We start from the raw sequence: 14542 nt of genomic DNA, 5'->3' as shown, positions 1-14542 counted from the left end.
GGACCAGAAGAGCAGCGGGGTGAGGCGGACACTCAAGGTAAAGAAACCAAGTGCCTCCCCTCGACTCCGCGTCGAGCTGAACAACCGACACATCAACCTGCGCCTTTGTTTTCGGACAGCGACTGCTCGTTGCTAAAGCTAACCGTACCGACCCCTTTTAGAGTAGAAAACGTAGAAAGTAAAATCTTAAATAATTAACATAATGTTTTGACGCAGCCGAATTGTCCCGATAGTGGGATTATAAACAAAGTGAATCGAATCGATCAGTCGCTGTAAGAGGACGTTTGACGAATTGAGGAGGTAAGCTAATATTCCTCAAGCTAATGAACTGCTAACAGCCCACTACTCGCCCACAGTCGGTCGGACTGTTAACTGTTGAGTGCATAATATTTCGATAATCGCTGTTGAGCACGTTACATCCTGAATAAGATTTCACTTTACATTAGTTAAGCAACCGTAACCACCTAACGCTAACAAGGACCAGATAATGGACGGTTAATCAGTCTGCTGTTAGCTTAGCGTACGTTAGCGGGTAGAAAGTCACCGAGGAAACTTGTGATTTGACAGTTTTGAGGGTTTGCAGGAACACGGTTGTTTTTATTACACATGTTCTCTGTCAGCTGGGGGCTCAGGGTCAACACTGCACATTTAAACCGAGTACATGCTTATCTTCGATTTGCACTTTTATGTTGTAAACATTCTGGTTAAACACTGATTTATCGTTCACTCTCACACCTGTGATCAATTTAGTGACCAATTAACCTAATCCCCAATTTGCATGTTCACTATGTCCTTTACTGTCTCTGCTACTCTGTCACTGCAAATCGTATTGTCATTTCACAATTCACAATTAATTCCTGCCTTCTCCACACATTGGTAAAATTACTTATGTATGTGTTGGTTACTTTTGTATAAGCTATAATAATAATGATTGTAAGTGTTATCTATAACCCGTTTGAAACACCCAAGGACAACTTACAAGACAGGTTAAAGTACCAATCTAGCAATAGAGCGATAAATGCATGAGGTAACAATTTAACTCATGCATGTTACGATTTTACAGAAATATGTAATTGTGATTATTTTGACTGAAATTAGGTTGTGATTTGAATTTGACACACATTTTGACTGCGATTTGAACATTGCAGTAGGCCTTATTGCTATTTTGTTTTGAAAATGTTGATTAAGTGTTTTGCCCTACTTAAAATGTATAAAAAATGATTGTAAAAAGAAGATTCCTCTGACAAAATGGAAAATTATCAGACTGAATATACCATTTTAAAGAGATGAGTTTAAGAGGTGCGATTTGTAAATGAGGAGAGAGTAAGTGTTCTGGATGTTTTGTGAAAGGGAATTCTAGAGTCATGGTGCATAGTGGATTAAGGCTCAGAAGAACCTTGTGGTGTTCATGTGGGGAGGTGGATGGAAGAAGAAGAAGACATGAGCGTGTGGGTGTTGGTATGATAATATGCAGGAGATTGGAGAGGCACAGAGGAGGGAGATTATCGAAGGCCTTAACGGCGAGGAGCAGAATCTCAAAATGAATGTGGCATCAAACCGATACCCAGACCTGTCCTCCAGCAGCCAATGCAGTTGACACATTGGCTGGTGGAGGACAGGAGGTTCTGCTGATAATGTGATGATGCAAGATAGACAATATAGCTACTATTTAAATGGTCACATATCAGTCTAAAGATAAACGGGGTACTTTTTTAAGTGTTTGCATTGGTATTAATTTTTTTAAAGATAAGTTTCTTTCTTTTTTCTTTCTTTTTTCCTGTCTCCCTCTCCAGAGTACACATGTCGTCTGCAGCAGAGTCGGTAGAAAATGCCTCCATCATTTCGGAGAGTGCGTCCCACGATGGAAATCGCTTGTGGATAGGCAACATTGATCCCAAAATCACAGAGTGAGTAAATACATACTTATTTAAGCAACTTGTGCATCATTAGTGAGTGGTTAGCTGTTGTTTGTTGCATCTTGATACTTATATGCTTCCAATTAGATTTAAAAAAACAAAACAAAAACACCATGTAATCACAATTTTAAAACATCAAAATGTATTTCAATAATATGAACAAACTTTATTTATTTCACTTTTAAATGTTTGCATTCACATATCATGTGAACCAGGCAGTGGAATTAACAACAAAGGTAGTGTTTGATTTCAGGAGCAACAAGTGTTCAATCTGAGGCGGCTGTTAGGAAGTCCCCCCATGTCATGAACCTACCTGAAGCAGTGTTTTTAAACCTGCCTTGCTCTGCTGCCTCATGGAAAGGCAATGCATTGTGTGTGCATATATGATTGATTAACTTTGTGTGTAGTGTGTGTGTACGTGTGTGTGTCGCAGGCTGAGACTGAGCAGACTTGGATGGGTGTGTGAAAGAGAGGCAGCGAGGCGTGGAGACCTGCTGTGCTAAGGAGCAGCCATCATTCCTCACTCACCTGCCCTGTTTACTCTCTCTGTGTCAGTCTGGACCTGATTGTGTGTGTGTGTGTGTGTGTGTGTGTGCGTCTGTGCAAGCATGTTTAAGTACATAGTTGATGTTTGGGTGGCAGCTGGTCGAGGTGCAGGCTTCAACAAACTGAGGTGTCTGTGTTCATTGTTAGTCCGTCTCTCTTTACACCACAGCATGTATACAAGACATCCTGGGGTGGGGGTGGGGTGTATGCAGTAGAGTGTGCAAACCTCTTCATGTATGATTATAGATCACTGATATGTACGATGTGATGGAGAGGATTTAGTACTTTTTTGGAGGGGTGGGGGGGGTGTTTGTGTGCTTGTGGGGGCTGCTGGAGAATGTATGGGCCGCAGCTCTGGTGGGAGTCTAGACAGGCGTTTCCTTCCCCTTTCCCTGCTCTGCTCTACTTCTCCTTAAATAGCCCACTGCTTTACAGTAGGGAGGGAAAAGGAGAGAAATGCCCGTGGCCCCCGATGCTGATTGGGAAGATTAATTAGCTCCTGGATAGCATGTGCATGTAGTGCTCTCTCTGTTTGTCCCGATAAGCCAAAATTAAAAATCTATGTGGACCTATGATGCAAGGGGCTGACTTTGAGCACATGAGGCCAAAACATTAATAATCAAATTATAAATATAAAATGTATTGATTGATATTTTTTTTTAGCTTATAAAAGACAAAACTTATAAAAGTCTGTGTAGATTCTCTTAGAATAATTGTTTCTTCACATCTAGTATCATCATTGTAAAGTAAAATTCAAGAAATCTACAAATAAAAAATATTTTTGGGGGTGTTAAGTCAGTAAATCAAGTCTAAAATGTGATTTCTAAAGGAAGCTATTGTGATATTTGATCGATTTGACAGAATATACTCTATACCCTCAAAGTATAGATGATAAATAATATTGTTGATCATTGTTTTAAGGCATTGACTTCTGCTTTGGTCGGTCATAGCCAAAGGCAGTATGAAATGGATTACGATATAATGAGAAAAGTGGGCAGCTCTTTTACTTTGCTGTCCTCTTGTCAGGCAGATGAATTTTGGCCTGTATTTCGACTCATCTTAAGTTTCCTCCCTAGAAGAGGGATATCGTTTCACTGTTTGGCTCATAGTTTGCAATGATGTGACTAGATGTAGAGAAAGCATTTTTCAAGCATTTTGGTGTCAATGTAAAATAAACTATAAATTCTTTTGTCCTTAAATACTTAGTAAATTGATGTACATTCACATAGTCAATAATCTTCTCCTGTATCTGAGATATACACCTCATAGTGTCCCATCAGATTTTTCACAGAGCAGGTGATACCCCAGTTTTCACCACATATTCATGTTTTTGTGCTTTTGGCTGCACACAGAGGGAATTTCTCATTAGTGGTAATCCATCACCCTCCTCCTCTTTGTTTTCCCTCTGGACCTCTTTCTACATTTTAAGTTGCGAATCTGGAAATTGTCGTTGTTTCTGAAAAAGCTGTTGTAACCATCGTTTTACTCTTCACTGCAGACCTATGGAGAAGTTTCAGTCGGTTGCATTTTCAGAAAACCCCACACTCTTAACCTCTTATTTTTCTTATCCACTGGCCTGCATGTCTTTTGGCCCCTCTCCTCTTTCCTTCCTTCCTATTCTGTGATTCGTAGCTCTTGTATCTCTTCTATACCTGGCTCCTCACCTCCTCTCTTCTCTTGGCTTCTCCTCCTCTTCCTACACCTTTCACCTTGCCGTCAACATCCCCTCTGTGAACTTTACTCTCCCTCTCCCCCACCTTTCCCTCCCTTTCCTTGCCCCCCCCTTCGCCCCTTCCTCCGGTGGTTTTTACAACCCCCAGGAGGAGCGGTCCATTGTGGTTCAGCACACCAGCATCCAAAAATGTTCTTAGAGTGTCAGCCATCCAGTTTCTTTCACATAAACCCATTTGCAGAAACATTTATGTATTTATTTAGAATATATAGGGGTATTAAAATACACTGCACATTTTTGCATTGTTGCATTTGGCTTAATTCCTGATTGACTGATTTCCCATTCAGTGTTGCAGAGGTTAATGTAATATAAAAGCCAATTATTTAAATATAAGACTGAAAACAAATACAATATGTTATACAGTAAACCCCAGTGGAGGTTTTCCTGTTTGAATGGCCCCATAGTTCAGGAAGAGCCACCTTCACATGGGAGTTTTACTGGGTGTTGTCTGGGAAAAGGACAAAATCTCCTCGGCCTAAAGCCCTCGGGAGCCATAGATGGTTGGAAGATATTAGCTTAACGCTGCACTGCACCTGTAGTGTCCCACACTGACTGAATCCCATTCATACTTATAAATGCACTCATATGTAGCATTCTTCTTTGTGGGGGTAGACACATTAACACACACACCCCCCCATTAGGACAATCAACGAAACAATAAGAGGCTCATTCTACGGCCTAAACAGCCCTACAAGGTTAACAACACAGAAACAAAAACACAGGAAGATGTCTGTGGAAATGTATGTATTGTGCACAAGTCTCTGGGCACCACCAGCTTTGTTGTTTTGATGTCTGTCAAATTCTTTGATCATTGGCATTTGGAGTGGAATGATGTGACTGAAAGTTGGTATTACATACTAACAAGCTGTCAGTGAGTTTAACTCGTACAACGTCTGGAATAAACCTGGTGTAATAGACCTTTTTCCGCACAGGTTTTACCAATAACATTAATTAGGGTTCCACTCCAGGTTTATGTTCAAGTGTAAGGGTACGTCACACTAAATATGTGACATTATTAAGGGCATACATGTTTTCTGTATTTTCTAGATACTGTATATGGTCATGGTAGCATTGCTAAAACAGCCAATCTAATGGTGGCATAAGACTTTTGCACATTACTGTATTTGACAGATGGGTTTGATTTTCCTGCAATCACAGTTTCACCCACAGAAAATGCTTATCACCGGATGACCAAAAATGTATGTCCATCAAATATACAATTTGAAGGAGCATTCATATTGTGAAATATGAAACATTTATTTGATACATTTTTGCCAAAAAATTTAAAAAGTTTTTTTTCCTCCACTAATCTATTGTTTTTACTTCTTTTGGTTTGTGTTTGAGGATTGTGTAAATGTTTGTAAGCAGATGGATTACATTGTATGAACTGTCTGTTTACAGTGAGGAAAGTCAAGGCTATTCTCATGTGTTTCATCCAAAGACATAACAAGGCACCTCACCTCAGGGTGCTGTGAATGCACTGTGGATGAGGCTTTCCTAGGACAGAAGTCAGCTTTAACTTGGTTAATACAATAATTTAAAAAATGTTAATTGATTAGTTATTTATTTTTTTAAGCATAACTATCAAACAGTTAGTGGGTTAAGCTTAAATGTAGACATTTCTCAGGTTTCTTTGATGACAACAAACTTGATGGATAGTGAGACTCCTTATTAGACTCACTTGTTATTAGGAATGGGCCTTTCATGTAAAAATACTGTCAAACAGCTACTGGGGATTATTGACAAATGAAGAAATGCATTCAGTGACTATGGGAAATGTAATCATTTCTGCGGTGACTATAGTGGGTTGACCTTAGAGGAGCAGCTTCAAGATGCATTCAAAAATACCCATACATTTCATCTAAGAAGACAAAACCATTGATGAAACACTGTTCAATTTGTATATTTTTAAATGTAATCAGGAATAGTCATCTTTACCAGTCATTACTGGTCAAATAATCAAATCCCTATTATTTGTGTTAATGCTATGGATGACTGGCAAGGGCTGAATACCTGTGATTGATCAGCAGGTCTCAGACAATCCCATATTGTATATTTAAAAAAAAAAAAAAATAGGAATACTGCATATAGATATAATTTCATGCACAATAACTTTGACAGTTAGCTTTATAAAAGCACCTGCTGTTCTGCATGCGTTGGAAGTATGCAGTCAGCACCTGCATACTTACTCTTGTGACCTCATCGCACTTTTCACACTGTCAGTTTGTTTTTTTCCCTCATGGCAGCCAGTAGTCAATTACATGTTTCCCTACTGACTCACACAGACATATACTACATATCTCCTCAATGACAACATATCCACATTCATGTGTTGTCTCAGACGTCCCCGGGCAGGTCCACGCAGCCTGTGGATGTTGTTTGTTCAGAGCTCAGTGCCCAGGGGGGATTTAAGGCTTCCTCTGTTTTATTCCCTCATTGTCCTGCTACTGTATCCTCAGCATTGTCTCATTAAGAGATTTACTGTCCATTACCCGTCACACCAGCTGCTCTGCTGCTAAAAAGGTGTCGGGGAGAGAAAGCTGTCATTCTCATTAGCCCCACCAGACGCCTACACAGACTTTAGGATTGCAAATACAACAAAAGGGTGGTGTCGCTGTACATGCATATTTATAAAAGTCTTAACCTATATATTTGTCCTGACTCTGATCATTCTTCTGTTCCTCTGCTCTGTATCATAATATCTCCCCCAAAAGGTATCACCTGGTGAAGCTGTTGGAGAAGTTTGGCAAGGTGAAACAGTTCGACTTCCTCTTCCATAAATCTGGGCCTTTAGAGGGACAACCGCGAGGGTACTGCTTTGTCAACTTCACCACCAGAGAGGTACACACAAGAGGGAGTTTGGACTTTATTCACTTTTGTTTTTAATTTATGTTTTTACAAGTTTGCCCCAGTCTGAACTTTAGAAATCTGATCTATGATGTATAAAATACAACATGCTATATGTGTGACTAATTTGTAAATAGAACTCACAGACAAAGGGCACAAAATGAATAAATTACTAAAGAAAGATATCAGTCACGGATGACGATGTGTTTTTTTATACATTATTGATTGATCACAATTAAGACCCTTTAATAAAGTACTTGCATGTCTCAAATAACTTTGTGAGTTTGCGCAGCCTCTCAGGTTCAGTGAGGAATAGTTGTTTTGCTTTGGGGAGCTTGGGGATCACGATACACATCAAGCTTCTCTGCTACAATCTGTCAGTGGGATATGAAGTCCTTTCAGGAGGAACATACAGAGGAAGAGTGTTTTTTTATAACACACATACACACTCACGTACACAGATAAAACTAATTCATTAATGTAATTTAGCATCAAAGCCACTCATTTGATTAGACAATGCTGCATTAACTCACACTGTTTCTGCCTACTATTTTCTTGTGCCTCCTCTCTACTGTGGAGATTTAATGATTTAATGACTTGAGTGCAATCATCAAGGCTGATTTTTAATCATTATTGTTAAAAAATAAAAAATAATTTTTTTCTCTCTGCTAATGCCTGCAGGAGGCAGAAAGAGCGATCCAGTGTTTAAATGGGAAGCTGGCTTTGTCTAAGAAGCTGGTCGTGCGCTGGGCGCACGCACAGGTGAGGGTGAGTGTCAAACTCTTGCTTTAATAAATCTGAAAGTATCCTGATGGCTAACTGATAAACTACTCAAAGCATCTGCTGGTTTTTCATTTTCATATTACTGCTCCAGTAGTAAGAGCAGTAGGATCTCGGCAAAGCTCATGCCTGTCTCTTAACAATAGACAGCCCACTGGCAATGGGTGAAGGGATATCCTGTATAGAGACGAATCACGCCCTGCACACACATACACACAACCACATAGTCGAGTGAGGTCAAGGTTAATGCTGCCGCCTCCGAGACAACACGTTGTAGGATAAATCTGCTCACACGTCGATTGTGGCTGCACTAAATCCACGATTTCAACCAAAAATAGTAGCCGTAACGATTAAACCTAGAAAACTTCAGCCTGTGTTAATCCCAAACGTTCCAAAAATACCATCCTGTTCACGTGACTGAGTGACTCAACTGCAACTGCATTTTCATCAGCCCATTTCTACTATGAGTTTATTTATTGCAATAGGTATCAATATTGATTTTTTTTTTCCTCATAAAATCCATTTTAGCCATATTTCCCAGCCCTGCTCAGGATATGAAAGCACTTAAAGGTTTGGTTTCAACACTATTTATCTATTATCCATCACCGTTTTGTGAAATGAATCAAGGGTTTTTACAGTCTGTACACCCTCTATCCTTTGACCCTTACATCGAGTGAGGAAAAACTCCCCAAAAACAACCTTGTACAGGGGAAAAACCAATGGGAGAAACCTCAGGAAGAGCCACAAAGGAGGGATTTCTCTTCCAGGACTGACAGACATTTGCAGTAGGTGTCACCTTTACCAAAAAACAAACAGACATAGCAATTTACAAAGAGTGGAAATAAATAAATCACAGAAATCTAAAATTGTGACAGAAGCTAACGGAAGAGAGGCAGACTAGAATTAATATTGATGAAGATGAGCACGAGGCTGTGGGTGGTTCACAGTTGCAGGTCCATCCTAGGGAAATGGATACACAATGGCGCAGGTTTTGCCAGATTGTAGACTCATCTGAAGAATTTGGCATCCCAAGCCGGTGCCAAACGCAACGAAACCACCGACCACTGCAGAGGATATACATATCAGTCTTCTCCAGTCAGTACCAGTCACTTAACATCTGTTTGATATTTGACAGATTATGATTTAACCGGCCTTCAGAACACACGAGGGGCACCGAAAAATGGTACTTGTGACCGAGGATTTTGGTCAAAAGCAGATCTCTTAAAAAAGCTGCAGCCTTACAGTGACATTCTCTCCACTTGTTTGACACTTTTTACAGTGTTGAGCAGTTTTTCCACCAGTAAGAATTTTTTTTTTCTTTCTGTCTTCGCTGACTAACCCAGAAGTGACACTGGGATAAGTGAGTCAGAGACGGTCGCTGCTGAAGTCGACTTACATCTTGACTTTATTACGCCGCTTTGAACGAGAGGAAGTTGCTGTGATGAACGATTAAGTTTTGAAGTGTTTGGCCCAACTCTTTACAAACACCCATGGAATTCCTAACCTACTTTTTCAACAGTTTAAATATCGTGTCTTAATTCATTACCAAGTGGTTTTAAATTCATCAATGCGTACATTTTAAGTCTGGAATGCATGCATAGTCAATTCACAACAATTGATTGATAGTTTATGTATTTTTTAAAGCAGAAATGACAAAAGACAACACATTTTTACACATTTGCCCTTTTGTGTATTTTTTTTTATAAAGGATAAGTAAGATTGTTTGGATTTGATCAAACAAAGTCAAGAGTCTGTCAAACTTGGAATCTGTGAAATTCCATGGTATATTTTTCACTATTTTCTATGAAGCTGAATATAATTGTTCATGTTAATAGCCTTTATTGTTATTATACACGGATATAATGAAACTGATGTGGTTTCTCCCATCTGAAATGCACACATAAATAGACATTAATTATATTGACAAAATAAAAGCAACATAAATGGTATAAATAAATATGCTGCAAATAATTGCACTATTCATAGTCTCCATGTGTGAGTCGAACATCTTAGTCCAACTGTGAGGCGAACAGGACATTTTTATGCATTCCAGCTCCATGCCTTTAGAAATAGGTGGAAGGGAAGGGTCCTGGCTGGTGTAATGTTCATTGTTTTAGACCTATTCTTGGCCATATGGGTTATTTATTTCTTGGGACAGAAAGTGACACTGAGTGTGTGTGTGTGCGCTTTTGTGCATGTATGTGAGCAACCACATTAGTGGCAGATCCTGATTGCTGAAGCGTCAGGTTCCTGCCAGTGGCAACGATTGGTGTGGTCTCTCACTCTCGTCATGTCATGTGACCGTTGTTTTGTTTCTGTCTCTCTCTCTCTCTCCATAGGTTTTCAAGAATTCAGTGTTGGCTGGTGGAGATGTTTGGAAGGTGGTTTGAAAGAGAATGAGTGCGGACGTCGGTTGTTGCTCCTCAGCTGCTCCCTCATGCCTTTAGGACATGACTGGGAGCTGGACACATGCAGCCCTGTTTGGTTTCTGTCTGTTTGACCAGACACAAACAAAATCAGCGCTACAGTTTAGCAGCATTCGTCTTTGCAGGAGGAAGCCGGAGTTGGCTCTGCAGAGAGCTGCTGTCAGTATTTATTAGGAGCTCTGATGGTCTTTACATGTGTGGCTGATGGGATTCCCACTTATTCTCTGCCATCTTCTCCTTTCCTACTTGCACTGTTCCTGTTCAGACTTTTAATACTGTTAAAGTGTGTCTCATGTGTATCCAGATGCTGGTGGCATTGCACTCAAAACCTTTTTGAAATGTGACACAAACCCTGATAAAGAAAAAACCAGCAGTGAATGCACATGTTTTTTTGTAACACAAATTCCAGTGTTATGAGTCACAACAACATTTTAGATGTAATTTGGCACCAGGTTTGAGCTGCAATCTGTGTATTCACCATCTACACACCCTCCCCAATATATCTGGATAACTAACAGATCTTTAGTCTCTCACTAACTCCCTGTTTCTCTGACTGTGTCTCACCCGTGTGTTTGTGTCTGTCCATTCTCGTCTTGTTTTTGTTTGTTCTTTTATTTTGTTTTGTTTTGTTGGCCATGTGTATCACCTACAGAGGTTTGAGGGTTTTCGTAACGACAAGACAATGCCTCCTAGCCTCGAACCGTCATGTAGCGGCGCAGCAGAGGACGGACCCATAACAGCCAATCACCTCAGGTTTGTACACAAACACACAGCACTGTTCTTATTGGTGCAGTGATAGTATTTTCTTTACCACTTGAAACCTGAGCCTTTTCAAAACATCTTCAAATGTGGATGCATCTCAAAACCAGGGACACGGAGCTGTTCCAAAATAATTTCATAATCTGGCTCAGACTTGGTCACATCATTTCTGTTCCTTCTCTTCGCTTTGATTCTGTCATCACAACTGCTGATATCACGATCTTGATCTGTTAGGATGCTGCGGGCTGGATAAAACTGGCTTATAGTCCGGATTCGGGCCCCAGGGCCATCTGTAGTCCGTGTGTGACAGTATGTCATTTCTGCCATTAGGAATCTCTCAATCAAAACAATAACAAAAACAACCAGATTGATGACATTTGGGAAGCAGCGTGGGATCATGGGAGTTGTTTGTTGTGATCCATTAGTGACAAAGGCAGATAATATGAAGGCTAAGTAATAGAACCCCAATTTTCCTTCCTCGTTCAGACTTTCACATGGGGCTTTTCCCCAGAAGATATCGCGGAGACAGGTCAAGTGTTGGAAACCCAGGTTAACAAAACACATCGTATATATATGAATGCAGAAATGGTACATATTATATCTTTACATGTCTTGAAGGAAACGTTTTCCGACCATGTTTTCCATGTGTCCATTTATTATATCCTCTGTTTACCTGTACTTTGGATGCCTCAAAGTACACAAACCCCGACACTGACACTGTTAAACCCCTGTAGCACGTCTACCTTCACACTTTTTCCTCCTCTGTGCTGACGCTTCGACTCGCTGAAGTTGTTACAGGACAGGCTTGTGGGCTCGTTGCTCTCACCGCAAACCTCAGTTCAAGTCGAGTTCATCTGGACCAACACTTTGGCTCCGAAAGACTTCTCTGGGCGGAAATGTTGAAGTTCTGTCAAAGCAAATTACAACGCGTTTTATTGTTGTGGCTACACACTTGCCGTTGCCTTACATTAGCATACGCGCGCTCGTGCACCCAGTCAAACTGAGGCACCGCGGAGTCGCTAAAATGCCTCTTGTGCTCTCAGACAGTCCAGTGTGTGTAGCAGACGGTCGATTGACTGGCAGTGGTACTTCTGAGGAAAGGCTGCACACTCTGACTCTAGTGTAAACTTCAAAATCACTCTCGGCACAGCACAAGAGAGGAAATATATACACTCCTTTCCTGCTCCCCCCCCCCACCAGTGTCCCCTCTAGATCGTCCCTTTCTTTCGCACTCCCATGCACACTTGTTCCCTCACTCACTCACCTGCACCCTAATCTTTCTTACAGCCTCCTCTCACTCCCTCCTTCAACCTGTTCTCCTATTTAAATACAGATGTCCCTCCATTTTCATGCTGCACAACTCGTAATCTCCTGCTTGTTCTCCTCTCCCCCCCCTCCTCATTTCTCTCTCTTAATACTAAGAGAGCACTAGCGACACTTCTTCTTTTCCTCTTCAGCCTGAGCCGAGATCTGTCCATCACTCAGTTCATCTCTCACCCACAGTAGCGACACTGGTTTTTCACCCCCCACCCCTCTCTCACGTCTCCTCTTTCCTGTTTTTCCCCCCCTCCTCCTTCACTTCAGCACGAGTGCTAAAATCCGCGCCATCGAGGCCAAGCTCCAGATGATGGATGAGAACCCAGAGGATGACTACTCGGGCCCCTCGGCCTACGTTTACAACAAACCACCGGAGAAGAAGCGCTGGGAGCCCTATTCTAAATCACACCACAACAACCAGAGCAGGCCCTTCCGCAAGTTTAGAAGATAACCCCACGCTCCTGCTCATTCTGGAGACGCCATCCCCCTCCACTTAACCACCTCAGCCCCCCACATACACACAAACTGACTCTTCAATAGACGCTACACAGACTTGTGTGAAAATAAAAGATTTCTGATATTTTCAGAATGCTTTTCAGAACCTGGACTCTTGTGGGAATAATGGCAGACGACGATACCCTCGAGTGTTTTTGTTAATATTATTATTATTTTTTTTTTAAAGAGATTCATTTGTTATTATTTAGCTTAAAATAAACTCTGACTGCTGTGGATCAGTGTGCTTTCCTCTTGTTGCAGTGATTTACCACAGGTGCATCCTTCAGCTGTGATGCACAGTTGCTGTATGGAGAAGGAGAAATGTCATTATTGTCTAAATAATCTTATGGTTTTTTTTTTACATGTGTTTTTGCTTCCAGATCATGTTATTTCAATGAGAAAGGGAAAATAACTTCTCAGTATAGGTTTGAGTCGATGGAGTTGAAATAAGCCATTCAGTGAGACTTAGTGGAAGTTGCTGTATTTTGTGTTGAGTTTTGTTTTATTCCCCCCTTTTTTTTGGCTTTGATATTTTTTTTTCTTCAATTTTAGTCCAATTATTTTTTTTCCACATAGGGTCTGTAGAGTGTGGCATTTATTTGATGCACACTTTTATTTTTTAATTAAAAAAAGTTTATCTCACACACACAGTGTTGTTTCAGGACATTTTATTGATTCATTTCAAAGTACAAGATTAACTTAAGTGAGTTAAAATGATCCATGTCATCATTACTATCAATCTGCACTCTTAAATGTGTAGATAATATATTATTAGACCTTTATAAATTAATTATTTGATCCCATTAATGACAGACTGTTTATTAAAACACATTTTTCATTATGGATTAAATTATATATGGAACAACACAGGTTTACTACATTATCACAACTTTAAACACGTATATTGATTATTATTCCGCAGTCCATTGTGTTTTCTTTCCCTTTTTGGATATGAAATGTTTATTTTTTGTAAAAAAAAAAAAAAAGCAACTCGTTTTTAAATTTTAAAGCTTGTCTTTGATTTATTTGTGTTGTCTTGAAGAAGCAGAGTGATGTTTGTGTGAGCTGCACGACAAAAGGACGAAATTAGTTTTAATTGGCGGTGTTTTGTGTGTGTGTGTGTGTGTGTGTGAGCAACTGCTGCAGAACCAACTCGTAAAATTAAACTCGCCATATTATAGAACGTATAGATAACACCAGAGATCAATAACTGCAGATTAAAGAGCTTCATTTCGTTCGCACTGAAGAAACCAAATCCTACCTCTTGACATTAATCATTTTTCATTCCGTTGCTGTAAAATGCAGGATATTTTCGATGTTGGTCAAAATCAGCTGAACCGTTAGCCTGCTGCGCGCGCGCCCAAGTGTGTGTGTGTGTGTGTGTGTGTGCACTATTATGTTTTCAATAAAAGGCCCATTTTCTTCTGCATTAAAAAAACAGTTTTTTTTATTATTTTAGGGTCTGTTGTATTTTGATAGGAGCGATTCTGGGCTATATAGATTTACACATAATTGCGGACAATCCTATGATTGACACATCGATACAAACGTGTGTGTGTGTGCGCGCGCGTTCACACACAGATCCTGTAATTATCAGGCTTCTCTTGTGTGTGAAGCGACTCCGGGATTTTATTCCTTGTGCATCAGCTCCTTACATTTTAATAACATGTCTACTCCCCCCCCGCCCCCCCTCTCGTAATTGTAAGATTGTTATTATGCAAAAA

At 40.3% G+C, this 14542-nt stretch overlaps 1 protein-coding gene across 2 annotated transcripts; it reads left to right on the top strand.

Annotated features, from left to right (window-relative positions):
• Positions 1-38: 38 nt before the first annotated feature.
• Positions 39-13464, top strand: rbm18 (RNA binding motif protein 18). 2 transcript variants are annotated; one of them, XM_058617225.1, is made up of 6 exons: positions 39-300; positions 1794-1907; positions 6909-7035; positions 7723-7809; positions 10900-11000; positions 12591-13464. In XM_058617225.1, the coding sequence occupies exons 2-6, from the start codon at positions 1801-1803 to the stop codon at positions 12772-12774; spliced, it is 606 nt and encodes a 201-aa protein (XP_058473208.1). In that variant the 5' UTR covers positions 39-300; positions 1794-1800; the 3' UTR covers positions 12775-13464. The 2 variants fall into 2 exon arrangements, with proteins under 2 accessions (XP_058473208.1, XP_058473209.1); XM_058617226.1 differs by having other exon boundaries at positions 51-300; positions 7723-7803.
• The last annotated feature ends 1078 nt before the right edge of the window (positions 13465-14542 follow it).

The sequence above is a fragment of the Solea solea genome, chromosome 19, assembly GCF_958295425.1.
Source record: "Solea solea chromosome 19, fSolSol10.1, whole genome shotgun sequence".
NCBI classification, from domain to species: domain Eukaryota; kingdom Metazoa; phylum Chordata; class Actinopteri; order Pleuronectiformes; family Soleidae; genus Solea; species Solea solea.
This window is presented reverse-complemented; position numbering and strand designations above follow the sequence as displayed.